This window comes from Triturus cristatus, chromosome 6 (genome assembly GCF_964204655.1).
Source record: "Triturus cristatus chromosome 6, aTriCri1.1, whole genome shotgun sequence".
In the NCBI taxonomy this organism is placed as follows: domain Eukaryota; kingdom Metazoa; phylum Chordata; class Amphibia; order Caudata; family Salamandridae; genus Triturus; species Triturus cristatus.
In genome coordinates, this window is record NC_140589.1 from 11,061,387 (window position 1) to 11,081,975 (window position 20,589).

The 20,589-nt window shown below is 46.3% G+C and overlaps 1 protein-coding gene across 1 annotated transcript in view; it reads left to right on the forward strand.

The window, feature by feature from the left end:
* The window catches only part of GNMT (glycine N-methyltransferase), a 208,050-nt gene that overhangs the window by 137,296 nt on the left and 50,165 nt on the right, over nucleotides 1–20,589 (forward strand). The window contains exons 8-9 of the mRNA XM_085610115.1: nucleotides 2,353–2,495; nucleotides 17,896–18,014. Coding sequence (XP_085466241.1) covers nucleotides 2,353–2,495; nucleotides 17,896–18,014 — 262 coding nt within the window. The remainder of the gene's footprint in view (nucleotides 1–2,352; nucleotides 2,496–17,895; nucleotides 18,015–20,589) is intronic.

A 20,589-nucleotide genomic window follows, 5' to 3' on the forward strand; every position in this document is an offset into this window, starting at 1 on the left:
AAGGGCAGAGGAGATGAACATGTTTCGGCAACACCATCATGATAATGAGACTGCCCCGGGTGTGCGCAAACACCAGGCAGTCGGAGAACCCTCCCAGGTGGATCTGTAGGAGGGTATGTGAAAACATCATGAACTGGGGCTCGATTCACAAACCGTATTTTGTAGTGTGTTAGCAGTAGTGAAGTACTTCTGCTAAAGTATTACAGAATGCAGATCACAAACCTATGTGCCGAGACCTTCACCACTCCCGTCTTTTCTGTGCAGAGATCTCCGCACACGTAAGCCTACGATTTAGTGGTAAAAGTGGGAGGCACAGGAGAGAATGGCTGGAAAATGAGGGACACTTGCTTCTAAATGGAAGGGGTTCAGGCAGGAGTAAAGTGGGGCTTAGAGGGGTAAGGAGGAGTTTAGGGGTGAACAGGCTACCACAAACACCCACCCACAAACCAATAAGCCGATTGCTATTCACAAACCGGGGCTTCTGAAGTTATCACTACTGCCAAAAATGTCCCAAAGCAGTTGTAAGTCTACAACCTCCTGCCTTGGAGTAAGGTAAGTACAACACATGGCCACTCACAGGTCCTGCAGCACACTCCGGTAGAAGAGAATGGAGGCAGGAACTCAGCACCCCATAGGAAATAATATTAAAGTACTGTCACTCTTTAATTAAATACATATATGTGTATCTAGTGCTAAATAGTTAGATCAAAATGTAATTATTTTATAATTATAAAATGTAAGAACTAGCTTATGGTTAAAAAAATATTAAACTTTTATTAGAAATATTCATTTATTTTAAATTAGTGCAAACATACAACTTTTAATTACATTTACTGAATATACATTATTTCCTAAAATGCTAGTGAGGTGTTTTTGTCTGTGTACATTTTTTTAAATAAATTAATATATTTAAATTAATTTTAAAAGATGTAATTTTAGTTAATGTGCTGTGGCATTTTATTTTATTAGTTCTTGTTGAATTATTTTAAACTAATTTACATTTTAGTTTTATCAAAATATTTTTAATATTTAAAAAAAAATGTAATATGCTTTATTATTTCCCCCCCCCATCATTTCCCATAGGGAGTTCACTGCTTATCTATCTGGTATTTCTGCAGCGCAATCATTGCCAAAAAGCAGTGGAGCACCGCATCGAGTGTGAAAAGTGACTAGTAGTAGCTTTGTTGTGTGCCATCTTTGAGTGTTGGTTGTGTGCATGTGCCATGGATGTGTAGGGTGGTGGGCTCCGTCGCTGAGGCGAGGATGTCATCATAGCTCGGGTGGGGTGTGTACATACGAACCTGTTGAGTAAGTTTGCATGTGTACATAGACTATGAACCAAGGGGCATGGTTATGGGCATTGTGGAGCAGGGCAGAGCAGCAAGTCACCGTGCTGCGCCCCCGTGCATCACAGGGAAAGGGCAGCATTGCACCGTATTTATCCATACAGTGCCTTCCTGTCCTTTCCCCCTGCGCTGGCGCCGTTTCGGCAGCCTAGTGGCCACACAGGTAGTCTTGCTCCATGGTGCAAAGGTGCCTTTGTTGTTGGCACAATAGCTTTGTGCTGGAGGGGGCACCTTCCTTCCGGCACAAAAACAATCTGGAGAGGCGTTTTCTTCTTTCTATGAGTTCTGCAGAACCTGGGGAGGCGTATCTGTTTGGCTCATTCCCAGGTTTACCAGGTTTACCAGGTTTGGTAAATCTAAGAATGCGTCAAAAACATGGGATTTGCATGGGAACACCCACCCCAATGTCGATGGAGCGCCTCCCTTGCACTGAGTAATGCAACGCAGCGATTTGTGCTGCGTTGCCTTACTCCATATTTATGAAGCCACCCAAGGTGCCTCTGCGTGGCTTCCTAAATATGACTTGGAGCTTTGCGTTGTGCATGTACCGCATTGCCTGGCGCAAGCATGACGCAAGGCCCTCGTAAATATGCCCCCAAGTTTACATGTAGCAGACCGTGTGTGGACCTTGTATGCGACAGCGGCTCACAGTCAAGGAAAAGCTGACTCCATGGTATGTTGTTGTATTTTCAGTGTTGTTGTGAATGTGACCTTGGAGGTTTGATGCTCATAGTGGGATACTCGCATCGTCGTATGGTGGACATCACTGCAGCGCTGTGAAGTGGCCACATGTCACAAGCCCGGGCACGCCCAAACAATCAGACACACAAACATATCATTAAAATGAATGGGCTGGGTATTCTTGAACCTGGGCGGATACTGGGTGCCTGAGAATGTAGGGGCAAAGGTAGCCTTCAGGCCTTTGTGTGCCTCTAGGTGGGACACCCCGCCACTCCCCGGTGACCTCCATTGTGATAAAGTCTCATCTCCTCTCCCCTGTCCACAGGAGACCAGAGTGACCATCAGTTGGCGCTGAAGAACATCGCGAGCATGGTGCGACCAGGTGGGATCATGATCATCGACCACCGGAACTATGACTACATCCTGTCCACGGGCCGCGCCCCCCAGGGAAAGAACATTTACTACAAGGTAACAGCTCAATGGTGCCAGGCGGGCTATGGGCAGAGAGGGGAGTGATGGAGAGCCAACTGGAGAGGTGGCATGTAAAAGGGCACAGCTCTGTACTTGATAAAGATGAAGCATGGGGCACTGCCCCGCGGGGTCACCTACATAACTGATGCCTAATCTGGCGCAGTTTTAGCATCCAAGTAACAAGTCGCTGTGCAGGATGGACGTTTCATACCTTAAAGCATTTTATGGGGTCTTCAACAGCTCACAACCATATGGCTCCCAAACATCCGAAACAGGGCTACCTGTTAATACACCCTGTGGGCCGTGGTGCCAATCAGGAGATCTATTGTTGGTATTGATCACTGATTCATATGATTTGCAGCATGAATCTGTAATTGACCCACATGATTGGCACTTGTGTACCACTGGTTCCCTCTCTGAAAGGTTCGAAAGAGGCTTAAAAACATTTAAACACCAATCTGTGGCCTTACAGAGCTGGGCATGTGTGTCCAGACATCAAGCACACAACAGAAGGTATGAAACTCTACTCAGCTTGGATTCTACTGACTTCTGTGTCCACCATCACGTTCAGTCCAGAATGAGCTGCACAGTTTTCAGCCTCACTATTTGGAGATTGAGAAAAAGTTGGGAACATTATAAGTGTGTTCTCGTGAATAAATGGGCTTCAGTGACATAAGCGTGTTCTCGTGAATATATTGGCTTAGGTGACATGATAAGTGTGTTCTCGTGAATACATGGGTTTAGGTGACATGATAAGCGTGTTCTCGTGAATATATTGGCTTAGGTGGCACTATAAGTGTATTCTTGTGGATATATGCCAGAAGTTATGGCAATATAGCCACAGATTCAAATAGAAGGCACTATTACGACTTCAATCTCAGCAGCCGTAACTCTCTTCCCAGTATTGAAGGAGGAGATCACCCTTACGCTCATGAGTAAAATCAAACCAGGATCTCCTGTGCACCCAGCACCACCGCGTATTGCATCTAAGGGTAGGGAGGTTACTCGTCCAACTGTAGTTGATCTACTCAGTTTCTCAGTAGAGTCAGGGATAGTCCCAAAGAAATGAAAAAAAGCAATCATTAGACCTTTGCTGAAGAAATCCAACCTAGATCCTGCAATGCCAGGCACCTACCGTCCCATCTCTCTGTCACCTGTCTTTTAGGAAAGTTATTAGAGAAACATGTCCACCATACGTTGTCACACTTTTTGGAACAAGCCATTATCTACACCATACACAGATGGGTTTTCGCGCACAGCACAGCACTGAGTCTGCTCTCTTGGTTGTCACTGAGGAGCTCAAAAGCACACCTGACCAGGGTGGCTCTTCTATAATTTTGCTCCTTCACCTAAATGCGGCGTTCAATACCGTAGACCACTCAAATTTGATAGAAAGGCTCACGGAACTGGAGAGCCAAAATAAAGCTCTGGATTGGCTCTCTCCCTTTGTAACGGATACAACTTTTCAGGTCATGGAAACCAATTTACTCTGATATTATGCCTTCTATATGTGGTGTGCCACATGGCTCGTCACTCAGCCCCACTTTGTTTAATGTCTTTCTGAGTCCGATGGTGAATATTGTACAGGAGTTTGGGATGTCCGTAGTGTCCTATGCGGACGGCATGCAGCTAATGGGCTCCTTTGCAAATTGTTTGAACTTGAAACACCATCAACCACTGCCCTGACTGGGACAAGTGGTTAACTGGATGCGAGTTGCTGTTTGAAATAAAATGGCGACAAGACAGAGCTAGTGATTTTGGTGAACAATCCCAGGCCGGTGATCCGTTGGCCGAGCTGTATGGGTAATCTCCCTGTCCCTAACACCCTGTAAAGATTTTGGGAATGTGGATGGATAAAGCGCTAACAATGGATGATCAAGCAAAAAGGCTTGCTGCTACGTGTTTTGGGTCACTCAGAATGATCCGGAAGATTTTGGAGCTCATCCGCAACATTAAAGAAGAATTGAGATACAGTCCATGGTGGTTTTCCACCTGAATCGTGGCATTTCTCTTTCTTCAGGATCTACAAAATATGTCACAAAAAAGTTGCAGGTTGTCCAAAATACGGCAGTTAGGCTACAACTCAAAACTCCGAGCCGCAAACCGCAGAAGGACGCCATGAAATTGCTGCATTCGTTGCCCTTCGATGCAAGGATCAAGTTTAAATCGCTTTACCTTGCACACAAAGCAATAAATAGCAGGGGCCCTCTTAAAATCAGAGGACTCCTCTCCAGTGCTTATTTTGTAAAAGAGTAAGTGCCAGGGTTCTTGTCAGGAGCCCGCTGCAGCCGGCACCACATATTGGATCAATGTATCTTTATTCGATTCACACAAGGTGAATCATAAAAGAATACATGAAGATTAAAAATTCATAATAAAAGGTACCAACATTCAAAGTACAGTAAAATCAGAAGGGCAAAAATACAGATCATATTTTAACAAACAATTTATGAATTAACATACTGCTGGTAAAAATGTTCTTCTTACTTGAGTCGCCCTAAAAAACCTTGCAAGTATCACGCACGTATAAAGAATTGAAAGGAGTTTCAAATAAATATAAAAATGCCAGCCTACAGTGTTTAAAATTAAGTGATTTAAGTAAAGGTACAATAAAAAGTCTTCTCAAATCCATATAGAATTTACAAAAAAGTACAATGTGCATGGTTGATTGGTTAGATACGTTATCACAGGGGCGACGCTGTAAATCATTAGACCAGTTATTGAGGGTTGGAAAACTTATCAGGCGGTGGAATATATTTAGCCTAAAACGTGTTAGAACAAATCTATGTTGAGCGTTAAGAACATTGAAAAGCTATGGTTGCATTGAAAAGGTGGTCAGGACCGGTTGGTTGTATTGCACAGATGGTTTGGCCAGTTCCACACATAATCGCAAATCCTCCAGATGGTTTATGCACTCGGTTTTTAGTGCTTTCCTTGAAATGTTTGACAGAGATTCAGGTCAGTCATAAAATTCCAGACGGCCGATATCACACAGAGGGGCCGATTCACAGAACTAACTTAAGACAAAATCCTAAACTTACTACTTTTGGTATTCACAGAAGTTAGGATTTTGTCTTAAGTTTGTCTAAAGACAAACTTAAGACAGACTTATGACAGTCTTAAGACAGACTTAAGACAAAATCCTAACTTCTGTGAATACCAAAAGTAGTAAGTTTAGGATTTTGTCTTAAGTTAGTTCTGTGAATCGGGCCCAAAGTTCTTGATAAACTTTAACCAGGGAATCTTTAGGGCCAATTCAGAATCACAATAGTCCTTGACTATGGCACGATTCAAGTCCATGTGTTCCGAGGTCCAAATTTTGTGCCACAGCAGAAGTGGTTAAATCCTAACCAGATCTATTAGATAGTTGGACCCCAATTCTGAGTGACATACATGGTTTGAACAACTGGAGGGAGTGCTAAAAGGTTTTTAATAAAGGCATTTTCCGCCGCCTGTAAAGATTCAACATTCGTGTATCCCCAGATATCCAAACCATACATTGCAATAGTTCTACATTTTGCATAATATATGGTTAACATTTCTTTTCGCTGGATATTCCCCAATTTCCTGGCAAAATTGCGAAGGGCCGGAATCGATCTTACAAAATGCAATCTCCTGGAATAAATAGCACTTTTCCAGGTCCCTTCACAATCAAATAGGATACCCAAATAAGAAAAAGTCAGTGTTTGAGGTAGAATCTCTTTTCCTATATAGATGTTACGAAACTTGGCTACTCTACGGCCCACTTTCATAATGAATGTTTTGCTTATGTTAATTCGTAGCCCCAGATTATCCATAAATAGGGCGAAACTATCAAGAAGACCTTGCAGAGCCAAAGGAGTGCGCGCCATGAACCACGTCGTCCGCGTGGAGCAAAACGGGTATTGGCCGATGCTTTGCTTGTAGCAGATCTGTGCATTACCTAGCCAGAGTATTACCCAAGTTGTTAATGTATAAATTGAATATAAAAGGAGCAAGTACGCACCCCTGGTGGACCCCTTTTTCTATTCCGAAGGGGCAAGTACACTCTCCTTTTGTACCAAACCGTACCCTTGCGTAGCTATTCGAGTACAGGTGTCTTAAAAGATTAATAATAGTACTGCCGATACCCATTGAACACATCTCTGACCACTGTTTTTCATGAATTACACAATCAAAGCTGACGATCAGTCAACACATACCCTGTATATGTTACCATTTTTAATGTGTGCATATGTGCCCAGTAGCAGATTCCGATGAACGGCTTGCTCATTGGTGCGAAGTCCCTGACGGAATCCATATCTTGTTAATGCAGTCTGCCCAACTTTGTAACCTTGCTAGAAGTATACGGCCTACCACCTTGACCAATGAGTCAAGTAGAGAGATTGGTCTGTAGTGCGATGCACAGTTTCGATCACCTTTTTTAAATATAGGTACAATCTGAGACTCTGCCCAAGAGTCAAGGGGAACCTTGTTCTCTGGTAGGATCAAAAAATGTGGGTGAGGAGGGGACCCAAAAGATCAATATTTGCTTTAAATCAATCAATTGGAGCCCCGTTCGGCCCTTGTGCTTTGTTACCCTTGCTTGAGCTAATAGCAAGGGAGACTTCTTCCGGAGTAAAATTTAAGGCAGACCAGTCAGGTGCAGGCGTAAGCGTCTGTGGAGCTACCACAGCGATCAGAGCTGAAAGATGAATAGCACTGTTTGCAGTAGACGGATATAGGGTGGAAAAATGTGTTACCCAGTCGTCTTTAGTCAACGCAACCTCAATTTTTGGTTTGTCAGCATTACTAAGGAAAGGGGAATTAACCATGCGCTAAAATGCAGTGGTGTCATTACTTCGACTGGCCTCATGCAGTTTGTCCCAAGTTTCCACTTTTAGTGTTGATTTACGGTTTTTTAAAGTAAGCCTATATTCCCGCCCCTGCTGCTGAACCTCCTCGATATTTCTGGTATTATTATTCAGAGCTCCTATAAGTTTTATATGGTTCTCACTGCAAGCACGGTCAAACCAACCCTTCCTCTTTTCCGTTCCTGCCTTCTGCCTGGATATTTGCCCCACTTTAATAGCACTGGTTATTCGGCCGAAAGATTCGGCAATAGCAGAGGCCTCCTCTGAGGTGTCCAGGCAAACATTGAAGGCGCTCTTTCGCTGCTGGACTAGTTTCTCTAGAAGATCAGTTCGGTCGACCATAGACCAGCGGAGTGTAAACCCATTCGCTCGAGAGAGCTCTAAATTCTCCACGGCTAAGGTGTGGCGACGGTCCCTCTGATCTTTTACTGACCCAGAACTTAACATTAAACGCTGGGGGTAATGGTCACTCAGTGCACGATCATGTAGGGTAAAGTTGGTAATATAAGTTGAGTAACGATTTGGAGAGAGTAACAGATCCATGGCCCTTTTACCCCTGGTCCCATCAAAGGTACGGGATACATTAGGCGGGCTGTTACCAATCTCATTGCTGAAGCCTCCGTCATATCTTAAAATAATCTCGCTGCGCTTCCTGCCATAATCTGAATGTAAACCATGGGTGGAGTCCTCATTTGGTGGTGAGCTCATACCACAGATAGTTTTTGAGGGCAGTTTACACAGTTGGATCTTAAAGTCCCCCGCCCAGAATATACTTTTGTCCCCAGCCCCCTTCGAGAGAATGGTGTCCAGATTATTGTCAAGAGCGGCCAATACGGCCAGTAAATACGAACGGCACGCATTATCATAGAAATGGACTAGAATCAGTTTAAGCGATACAGAAAGGTCAATACTGACGATTTGATAATGAAGACCAGTGATCCTAAGGTTTACAGAAGAGGACGGTTGTTTGATACATAGGTGCAAAGACCACCCCTGTTTCTACCATGGCTGGATGGAATAGCCAGCAAATTATACGTTTTAAAGCCATAGAGGCGACAGGGTTCAATCACCCAGGTTTCTTATAGACAAACAATGGTACAATTGTCTATAAAGTTTAGCCACTCTGGAGAGGTAAGCTTACTACGCAGCCCGCTTCATTCCAGGATACGGCTCTGATGCTGTGAGAGTCTACGGGCATACGGTCCAGTGTTAACTCTTTGCCTGGCAAAGATGGTGTCGGGCTCCTTAGATCTTCAAAACTCTTATCTGGCTGCGTATTCTCAACAGGGGTCAGAGCACTAGAACTAAAACCTTGCATTGTGAAGGCCTCCAATGGTTTATCCTATAGTCAATCTACCCCGGCAAGATTAGAACAAGTGTCCAATCCATGAGAGGTAGCAATGGAGTATGAAGGGGTGTTTACATAGTTTGCGATTAAAGGTGATTGTTGCAATATACCATGTATTGGGGGACAGAGCTGTGTCGATGCATCCGGCTGGGGGGCTTATAAAAGAAACCAAGCAGAAGAACCATCATTTGCTTTTCGTCTGAACACAATGGGCCCGATTCACAGAACTAAGTCCTGAATAAGAGGGCAGGTACCGGCACCCCACCTAGTTTGGGAGAATCATGTTCGCAGCCCAAGAAGTATTCCGGAATATCATTTACATACAAAGAAAATAGTGTGGGCGCCAGCACACATCCCTGCCTTACGCCTCTGTCTACTTCAGTTCCGTCAGTAAGCCCCGCCCCCCTCAGACCCCATCTAACCTTCGCAAAATTATCCTCATGCAATCGTGGGGCCCGATTCACAGAACTAACTTAAGACAAAATCCTAAACTTATTACCATTTCGGTATTCACAGAAGGCACTTACTCATTTCGGTATTCACAGAAGTTAGGAGTCCTAACTTCTGTGAATACCGAAATGAGTAAGTGCCTTCTGTGAATACCAAAATGGTAATAAGTTTAGGATTTTGTCTTAAGTTAGTTCTGTGAATCGGGCCCAATGACTTGGCCCCACCCAGTGCATCATTACCCAGTCCTGGTGATTCGAAGGACAGGACTACACAATCTCCCTTAAACCCTTTAGCTTCAGCCCAACCCATCTGGCCATCTTAAAACCAGCAAACAGTGTTTCCCCCCAACTCCACTTTAGAATTTAACCAGTTGAGAGATTTGTTTCTCAATGAGTCCCATGTTTGGTGATGCGGAGACTCAGTGGGCGGAACATTTGCCAAGGTGAGCGCATAAGGTGTAACATCAGGCGGTCAGTCGAGTCGATCGCTGGCAGACGGAGGAAATTCACGAGGTGTGCCCCCCGCATAAGTGTTAGAATTGGGGATTGATGGTGTCGCCTTATTATGGACCCTGTCACGTCCATAACGGGAAAGCTTGTGTCTGTGTCACACTGGTTGACACTCCATGATGGGGTTTAGGTACTTGCTGGGGTACCCCACAAAACCCCTTCACAGGTTGCTGTACTGGGAGCGTGCAAAGTGCACCAGCAGTATTACCACAATCAGTCGTCTCTTCCCTCCCAGTCCCAACTTACATATTCACTGAACCCAATCGGTCTGCCCATATTGAACTGTTATGCTGCGAGTGATAGCAACAACACAACTACTAACCCTCACACGCCTACGAGTGTGAAAATTCAGACTGTTCCAGGCCCCCAAAGCTACAAGAATGGCTTGGGTGGCAGGTTATAGTCATTTTAATGTATTCTGAATTAATAATTAACTGTTGTTGTGGTGATCTCTAAATTAGCTAGACAGCGCCACCTTGTGGTAGTGTCACAAGCACCGGTGTTGACAATTAAGTTCTGGTGCCGAGCACCGGAAACCACCTGCTCAAATTAAGCACTGATCATCTCCCCTTACGTACCAACTAGCAGTCTAAGATCGGCACATGACCGCCTCCTAAGAACTTCAAGAATTAAGAGGACGAAATGGGGAGGCAGATCATTTCCACATCTAGTCCCGAAGCTCTGGAATTCCATGCCCTTTGAACTGAGACTTCTGGAAGAGGAACTTAGCTTTAGGAAAAAGTTTAATGCCTGGCCGTTCCCCCAGTAACCCCCTAATCGACTCTTTCACCTCTTTTTCTGTCAGCAATTCTCATTCAGCGCTGGGAAGCCTAGGGCATCCATGCGCTTTACAAAAACCCAAACATAAACATATGGGCTTAGGTGACATGACTGCACCTGGGCAAAGTTTGTGTTGAGGCACCTGCTGGGACAAACAGACTGTGAATTTGGGGGTGGCTGTTATACGTGTGAAAGGTCGCTGCTAAATACCTGTGGGGCACATTATAAGGTGTGAGTGTGGGGTCTGGGAGAGTGTGTCTGTGCAACAATGTGTTTAGCATGGAGGTTTCTCCATTAGGGCTGTGGGGGTGCGCCCCTCTGAAATTCCTACACATTTACATAACAACATATTAAATAGACCAATTTATTTAGCGATACAATCGTATCTCCTTGTGAATCGATGTATTTAAGTCTGGGCTGGACTGTGTGTTTCAGGCAGCCTACCCCGCCCTGCTCGGAAGCAGGAGACGGAAGCCCGGCAGTAAATCAACTTTCGGAACTGAGATGCGGGATGCTGGGCTTTATGATTTAAAGCCCTTCATTGGAATGAGCGCTGTATGAACCATAGACAGCGTCCCCACATTGTTATGTTATGTTATGTTATGTTATCCGGATTTATAGAGCGCGCAGCTGCCCCAGCAAAGGGGCGTCCCGGCACTATAATGGACAAAGTACCGGACACAAGCAGTACCAAAAGACACAACCATAACAACTCTAAGAGTCCAGAGGAAAAAGGAAGGTTTTAACGGCCTTCCTAAAGACAAAAAGTTCCTTAATAGCGCGAATATGAGCAGGAAGAGAGTTCCAAAGCCTAGCAGCAAGTACTCTAAAGGAGCGGCCACCGGCCCTAGCCCTCTTAAAGCGCGGGACTATAACCTGGTGAAGTCCTGCGGATCTTAGAGGGCGCGAGGGTACATAGGGCAAAATAAAATGCTCCAATATCTAAGGAGAGGAGTGCTTCAAAATTTTAAATGAAAGGCAGAGAGACTTAAACTTAATCCTCTGGGCAACAGGAAGCCAATGGAGTTTGCAAATGTTTTTTTTGGCCGAACAGAATCTCGGTAAGCCAACCAGAGCCCTGGTGGCAGCATTTTGAACGCGTTGAAGTCTAGCAAGTTCGGCTAAATTGGCTCCCAGCAAAAGAGAACTCGCATAATCCAACCTAGACAAAATCGTAGCTTGAACAATAAGCTGTCTGGTTGGAGCATCAAAGAATTTAAAGATGGGCCTGAACCTGCGAAGAATCCCGAAGCACGTAGCGGCGGTTTTCTTAGTATGGGAGACAGAGCTAAGTCTTGAATCCAGCCAAATCCCAAGGTTTTTGACCTCGGAGGCAGGAAGAGGAGTTGGACCAAGCTCAGATGGCCACCAATGATCACCCCAGAGATGACTCTGCTTGCCGACAATGAGCACCTCGGTTTTTTTGGCGTTCAATTGCAGGCAATTATCTGTCAACCAGCGGGCCACAGAGCTAATTCCCTCACGAAACTTAGCAGCCTCAAGGTCGGATGCCCCACTTATTGCAACCGCCAGCTGTGTGTCGTCAGCATAGGATACCATAGTCAGGTTCCAACGCTTGGCGACAGCAGCCAGCGGCTGCACATAGAGATTGAAAAGTGTGGGGCTGAGAGCCGACCCCTGTGGCACACCCTGTGCAATAGGATAGGGTTTAGATTGAAAGGGAGGAGTAACAACCCTAAACGTGCGGCCAGATAAAAAAGATCGAAACCATTCAAGTGCCACGTTATCGACACCTGCCTCCCCCAGACGCTGTAATAAAACAGCGTGGGAGACGGTGTCGAACGCGGCACTGAGATCAAGAAGCACCAGTGCCGCCGTTTGACCAGAATCAACCAGAGGTCGCAGGTGATCAACCATAGAGAGCAGCGCAGTGTCGGTGCTATGGCCAGGTCGAAAGCCATTCTGTGACGGATCTAAAATGTTAGCACAATGAAAATGGTTAGATAGAATGGCGTTGACATGAGTCTCAGTCAGCTTTGCGACACACGGAAGAAGAGATATGGGGCGATAGTTCTCCAATTTTAATGGGTTCACGGCAGATTTTTTTAAGATAGGCATCACCTGGGCTTGTTTCCAGCTACCAGGAACAGAGCCAGACGTCAGAGATAGATTGACAAGATCACGTAGAGGAGGGAGACAGAGTGACGCAGAATCTCTAAATTGGGCAGGTCGAATAGGATCCCTTGGTGAACCTGATTTAACTTTCGCCACAATTTTATTAAACTCCTCCATCGGAAGCTCTGGGAGGGAACACAAAGACCTAGTTGCCTTTAGGCCAAGTTCTAGCTTCTCCGAAGAAGCAGATGGATCAGAAAAGGAACGATAAATGGCCTCCACCTTTTCCACAAAAAAAGCGGCCAAGTCCTCACAATGCGAGGCAGAGCAGATCTCAGCAACTGGAGCTCTACTGGCTGTAAGGTCCTTAAGCACGTTAAATATTAATTTGGTGGGATTAGTGCTGCTGTTAAATTCACGGGAGAAGTAAGCAGCTCGAGCTTTACAGACCGCTCTATGATATTCCTTTGTCCTGGTACGATACAACATTTTCCTGTCAGGCAGATATGATTTACGCCAGGCTCTTTCAGCTTGTTTACAGGATTTCCTTAGGAGCCGGAGCGAGTCATCATACCAAGGACTAGGTTCAGCGCGACGGCGTCTACTCTCAGCAAAAGGGATCAAGCAGTCTAGGGCTCCAGTCAGCCAGTTGCAGAATAGATCATATCCCGATTCCGCGTCAGAAAAAGGGCCTAGAGGATGTTGACCAAGAAGCCGATGAAAATCAGCTATTTTCAGTTTTTTCCCTGGGCGACTAAGAAACACAAGCGCAATTGCTCTGTGAGGAGAGTCTTTAATCATGAGGTGCAGCTCTATAAGATGGTGATCGGTCCAGGCCATGGGCCTAGGTGGCAGCACTTTAACCGAAGTTAGATTGGTAAAAATAGGGTCTAAGATATGGCCACCAACATGAGTGCAATGGTTAACCAGCTGAAATAACTGGAGAGCTTCCAGGTCAGCAAGAGTGCTACTGGCGGCAGGGGAAAGGGGAGTATCAAAATGCAGATTTAAATCGCCAATGATACTAAAGTTGGCAACCCTTACGGCCAATGTGCTGACAGCCTCAGGGAGAGCTGGCCTGAAGGCAGCATCCGGGCCCGGAGGCCGATAGATGAGTAGGCCAGAGAACGTAAAATGAGGACTAACCGAAATACGAAAATGGGCGCTTTCGCAGCCAGCTATCTCCAAAGGCTTCCATACGCATGAGTAGCAGGATTTAATAGCGGCCGCAATGCCGCCTCCTCTCGAGTTACGATTATGAGTAAAAATCGCATACTCGGAGGGAAGAGCTAAGTTAACCGCGGCCGAGGCATCCTCATGCAACCATGTCTCTGACATAAACAAAATATCAGGAGCTACCTCCGTAAGAAGATTATAAACATCCAAATGATGTTTGACCATTGCACTCCGTCAAGGGCGGGTCGCCTGTATTTTCAGGTTTTGTAATAAACTTATAATGAAATTGGTTTTATTCTGTAACTCTTCTTTGATAACTTTTCCCACAATGTTGCATCACATGTACGGATGATCTTCATGCATACAAATGTTCATTGTAAAACATTTTCAAATCTCTTACAATGCTCCCATTTTCCTGATGCATTTCTGGTCAAAGCCCTTCTTCAGGGGTATCATTCTGTAAAGATTAACAACAAAACTAAATGATTCAAGAGATAACAAATCCTTGTTTTACAATGAAAATTGTTGTGGGTGAAGATATCCGTACATGTGATGCAACATTGTGGGAAAAGTTATTAAAGAAGAGTTACAGAATAAAAACAATTTTATTATATGTTTATTACAAAACCTGAAAATACGGGCGACCCGCCCCTGACGGGTTGCAATGTTGGGACGCTCCCTACGGTTCATACTGCGCTCATTCCAATTATAGTTCTATGCCCTCAGGTTAGAGGGTGATACCCACATGCACCCAAAATTTGATTACACCTGGGAGTAAATTTAATTTACATTAGGAGTACCATTTAAACTAAGTGTGCCACACAACGTACTGTTTCTAAAGCCCTTCATTGTCATTGGGATAGCTTGCACTCTGTGGGCTAGTGAAGCAATTAGCGTCATGGTTTCGGGCGCCGGAGACTTCATCCCGGCATGACTTAAGATATTGGTCGTTCAAAGGCGTAGATCCCACCCTTTCGTCAAACGTGAGAGTGGATGCAAGCACTTCTGATCCGGTGCCTTGTTCTCGGTAATGGTAAGTGTTTGCAAGTTAAAGTCGTTTTATATATATTGTGCTGAGACCCCTCATCACGCTAACCTCCCCCACTGTGACGCCCCAGGCCCTGACTGCACATCGCTGGCCCCGTTAGAAATGGAGCTGCAGCATTTGTTCCACCGCGAAATAGATTCAAATAACGAGCAGGGTTCGTTCTTGTTCCCTTGCGAAGTTGATCCAAATATCTGAGTCAAGCAAAGCAAGAAATATGTGCTTACTGTGGACAGTTCTCTGATGTGTGACAATAAAGCTGCTCGTGGCTTCATACCCCTAAGTTAACACTGATGCCAAAAACATGGATTGACGTGCAAACAATGAATGTTAAAATGTTGAGGCAAAACCTCTCTTATTTCTCATACTTTACTTAATCTTGCATTCCCCAAGAGTTAGCATTTTTATAATGTTGTTGTTTATCTGTATGTTTTTTCTGTGCTTACGTTGAGGCTTGAGCCATGCCAGGTGTTTATGTGGGACTTTGATTGAGCACGCAGGTGCGAAGGCTGAAGCCAAACAAAGTGCGTGTCAGTGGGTTGGCCTCTCTGTAGAGCACATAGAACAATGTTTATGTATTCCATTGGAAAAGAGAAGGAAGGGGCCGTGTGACCCCCTCTTCTGGAGCCATGCATGGCCCTGGTGACCGCCACCACCCAGAGCCAGGAGCTGTCAAAGTGGAGGTTTCATCTCTTTCCCTGCACAGAAATGCACTATTCAACTTTATGAAACCTCTATGCATTGCAGAGCTCTGTGTCTGTAACCAGGGAGCTATGGAACATAATCCAGGTTGGAGCTGTAGAGAATAGTTAGGAGCGTAGCACAGGCCCAGGGGACTGTGTTATGCCCCCTTTAAAAGCCCACACTTCACAGCTCAGCTGGTACCCCACTCAAGCACTCACACACCTACCCACAGACACACTCAGACACTCACTCACCCACTCACAAACCCATTCAGACTCATGCACCCACTTACAGACCCACTCAGAGACTTATGCAGCCACTCACAGACCCACTCAGAGATTCACACACTCACTCACAGACCCACTCGGAGACTCATATACTCACTCACAGACCCATTCACAGTCTCACACACCCACTCACAGACTCACTGAGAGACTCATACTTGTTACAGTTAGGAAATAAAAATAAAAAACCTTAGGTTACAGGGACGTTATAGTTGGGAAATAAAATTTTTAAAAATTAGAAATTCACTGAAAAAAACACCACTGATGACAACATCTCAAGAATGTAAATGTTTCATAAATGTTTCTGAGGCTTAAAGATATGTACTAAGCTACAGCATAAGTTAAATTACTATTTTTCCTGTACTAGTAATTTGTCAAACTATTTCTAACATATCTCATCTGAGTGGGTGTGTGACTGACTGTATCATTGTGTGTGTGTGTGTGCGCATGCGTGTGTGTGCGTGTTTGCATGTGTGTGTAGGAAACGAGGCCGCAATTGAATGCTACCCCAGAGACATGCAGGGCTTGGTACTGAGACTTGGTACCTCATCTACATAATTTTGACTCAGGGCAGCGCAGGAAGTCACTTTGCTGTGCTGCCCTGAATCAGAAGACAAGGGCAGGAATGCTCTGTATGTATCAGATATTACGCATTCCTGTCCACTTCCAATGCGCTGATGCCAAATTGTCTGCCTTGCACTAATGCAGGCACCCTTTCACCATGGTGAAAGAGTGTGTGCGTTGAAGGAATTATTTTTGTGCTGGAAGGGACACCTTCCTGCACAAAAACAATCCATGGAGGTGATTTCCTTGTTCTATGTGTGCTGTAGAATGCAGCACGCAAAGAAACAGGAAACAACATGGAGAAATAAACGTATTTCTCCTCGTTACGCCTCCCCTGGGGTGGCGCAGACTTTGGACCCATTCCCAGGTTTACAACTTCTTGTGAATCTGGGAATGTGTCAAATTCCATGGCTGTTGCTTGGACACACCCACCGCAAGACTCATGGCACGCCTCCTCGAGCCAATGTAGGGCAGCGCAGTGACTTGCTCTGCCTTGCTTTACGTGGCTTCTGATGGCCCCATGGATATGGGTCTGCTCTCTGCGCCACCCGTACGTCACAAAAAGTGATGTACCGGTGGCGCAAAGGGCTTGCAAATGAGGTCCCTCATTTCTAACCGCTATGAATATGGGCACCATTAAGAGACTGACTAGTGGGCCGTAGCGACAGTAATTTGCTTGCACCTCCCATTGTGAACTTGTAGTTTTCCTTCCTAGATCACTATTGCATTACCTGTAGCACCCGTTGTAACCGTGCTCTGTTGCAGAATGGATTTGTGTTGTATTCCCGAGATGGTAGAATAAAGTACTTACAGTTAAAGCACTGCCCTGGACAGGCCCCGTTGTGTTCTATTGTGTCATTGTTGAGCTCCCTAACCTCACACCACCCCCCTGAGAAAGGGTTGGATTACTTAGTGCTCAGTTTTCAGTACCCTCAGCAGTTCAGGCTCCATCCCATCAGTGGTGGAAGACCTCAACCACCTGGTTGAGTAATGTCTGCTGCTGCAGGTTCCCCAAAGCAGTTCTGAGTTCGGGTGGGAGGGTTTGCGGGTTTCCAGGCTTGAAGACCCCCTCCGGTCACATGTTCCAGCGCTCCCCACCAGGGGGGAGTTTGGAAGAAGGTCACTGTGGCCAGGGGGAAAAGGTAGCACTAAGCGTCCTTCAAGAGCATGGCCAGCAGGGGAGTCAAACTGCTCCCACAATCAGCAAATGTTGACTCAGTGCACATGTCAACGTGAAGCTACAGGGACCAGGCACCACACGTCATCACATTGAGAGAGGGCAATGGGCTGGAGAGGAAATCTTCAGGTGTTACATGGAGATGTTGTGAGGTGAGGTGATGCTGTAGCGTGGGAAGTTGGAGGTGTTGTGAGGTGACTACAGAGAGGTGGTGTAAGGCGGACAGATGGAGGTGCAGTGAGCGAGGAAGATTAAAGTGCTGCAGGGTGGGTGATTGGAGGTGCTGTGAGATGGGCAGATGGGAATGCTATAGGGTGCGCACATACAGATGCTATGAGCTGGGCGATGATGGTGCTGTGAGGAGAAGGGGTGGTTGTGTTAGGAGGTGAGCAGATGGAGGCTCTGTTGCTCGGTCTTTGCAAGTGTTTGATCTGGAAACAAGCAAGTGACTGTGATGGTGTTTCTCTTCCAGAGCGACCTGACCAAAGACATCTCCACCTCGGTGCTGCTGGTGAACAACAAGCCGCACATGGTCACCCTGGACTACACCGTGCAGGTGCCGCCTCAGGGGGATGAACCGGCAGAGATGAGGTGAGTCCTGGGTGAAGGGTACGGGGTGAGAAGGGGTCTAGGAGACGCCTCTACTGATGAGTGATGGCTGGTGGTGGTAACTTCTGGAAGGGTGGTATGTCCACAGTCCACTCTTTGGGAGAGGGATGGTTGGTAAATAAGAAGGGATTCATCATATGTTTTCAAGATCACCCTAATATAATATTATAATAACAGAACCTGCAGGATATCTCCTGAACCCCCAACCCTCAAGCCTATGTCCAGGGACCAAATGTCGTCTATTGGGTCTGGCCAGACCTCAGTGTATGTATGTGAGTATTTATAGAGCACAAACTCAGCCAGAGGTAACGGAGCACAGTCCAGGCCCCCACTTGGTACTGAGTTGTCTTCAGAGGGGCTCAGTGGGCTGTAGATGTCGCTCTCAGGTACCAGCTACTTATTGTGGGTAGTGGGAGTTTGACTACTCAAGGAGTCTGCCTGACTGTGTGATGGCTCCAGCAGTTAAACTGCAGACGGATCTGGGGTCAGAGCCCAGTCCAGTCGGGCAGAGCGATGCCTCCTGTTTGGTCACTTAGAATATGGCCGCTGCTTTGAAGACCGTGGCTCTCTTCTACCTTAGAGGTGGCAGACGGGTGGTGATGGTCAAACGGATGCTTTTTTCTCCAGCTTGGTGACATGAAGAGCAAGTTCCATTTAAGACCAGAGGTCATCAACGAGCTCTTGTCTGACTTCCCACCCATAGTCTGGGTCGTCAGTGGCCATGACTTTATGAGGTTCAATGGAAAACAAGGGGTCACAAATAAACTTCAGCCGGAGCCTCATGAAATGTCTGACTGATACACCTGGGGGTCACGCTCCCCATTCTGGTGGGCGGCCAGATGTAGCTCTGAGATCCACCACGTATACAACCTCACATGTAATGTCGTCAGCCCCAGAATCTTGATGCCACCAGCCCGTGGGTGACGTACGGTGACTGCGAAGGCCCGAGTCCAGTGTCAGACCTTGACCTACTCCAGGAAAGGGAGGGTCAGACTCCGTTGGGCCTCCAGCCCGCTCCATTGGACGGTGCTAGAGTAGAATTTGATGCTTCACCGCTCGGTCCGACGGAGAGCGAAGGGGAGAAGCATGCGGACTGGAGCCTGGATTCTCCAGTGCCCTCTGATAAGTTGCATCTACGCTCTCCGCCTGCACCGGTGGTGGTTTGCAGATGGCATCTCCGTGAGGTACTGAGTATAGCCACTATGTAGGAATTGGGGTCACCTCTCCACCCGTCCAAGTTGAAGAACCACCCATGGAATGTGTCGCTGTCTTGTGGGTTTTCAAAGCTCGTGCTTCGTTAAGAGCTGACGAAGTGATCAGTTGGTCATGAAAGCTCCCAAAAACTATTTTCAGGCCCACAGCATCAATGTGTGTATCTTTTTTGGGGTGAAACCCCCAATAATGCCCATTACTGTCTGAATGTGAATTAAAATGTATTTGTCCTTCACTTCTGTGCAGTGATTGGGAGGAGATGCAAGTTTCTCTCACAATCTTAATTCTATCGGCCAACTGCACCTCTTACCCTCCTGTTGAATCAACTGTAGGGCTCAGCTAGAGGCCACTTTTCATGTCAATCAAGTAGGAAGACCTGCCCAGCAGCTCCACCCACCCGATGTGCAGGAATCCCAAAAAACTAACAATACACAGTTCTTTTGGCCCCAGTCGTGATCCACATGTGTCTCAAGTACATCTGAAAACCAAATGCGGAGCGTTGTATCCATTCTACAAGTCAAATCTAAAAAATATTGTGCCCGGGTCTGCAAGCCGTGCCCGAGAATGATTCTGAGTGCTGGAGGCCACATCTGAAGTAAGGTGGTCAGTTCTGAGGCCTCACCTGAGCCAGTGCAAGAAGCCGCCTTTGAAGTATGGCGTCCTATTGAGGTTACCACATCTAAAGCATTCATCACTTCTGGAGGCCACGTCTGGAGGCTTGGAGATAGGTTTAGAGGCCACTGCTAAAGTTTTGTGTCCACACATAGTATCTTGCACTCTGTTCATGAGGCATCTTTTGGGAGGGTCACCGGAGTAAAACAATTTACCATTAAGTTGTTGCTGGGTTACAGAAGAGCGGTACAAAAGGGGGTGGTGATGGACGGAGCATCAGAACCAATCAAACGCTCACACCCAGTCAACAGATCTGGGTTTGATCCATCACCGTTCTTTAGCCCACTCTGCCACCCCAGTTAAGACATGGCCATATGCAAATCAGTCTGACCCTGTGCCTCATGGGAACAGTCCAGCCCGAACTGCCAAGCCATGCCTTCCCTGGACCGGAAACAAGCTTCCTAGGACCGGTTTCTGGCATTTCAGCCGTCTTCAGCCAGGCTTGCTTGAATCCAGTGGCAAAGTGAGCAAGGGACTCACGTCTGAGCATACCCTGCCAACTTATGGCGAACAAAGCGGTACAAAAGGGGGTGGTGATGGACGGAGCATCAGAACCAATCAAACGCTCACACCCAGTCAACAGATCTGGGTTTGATCCATCACCGTTCTTTAGCCCACTCTGCCACCCCAGTTCAGACATGGCCATATGCAAATCAGTCTGACCCTGTGCCTC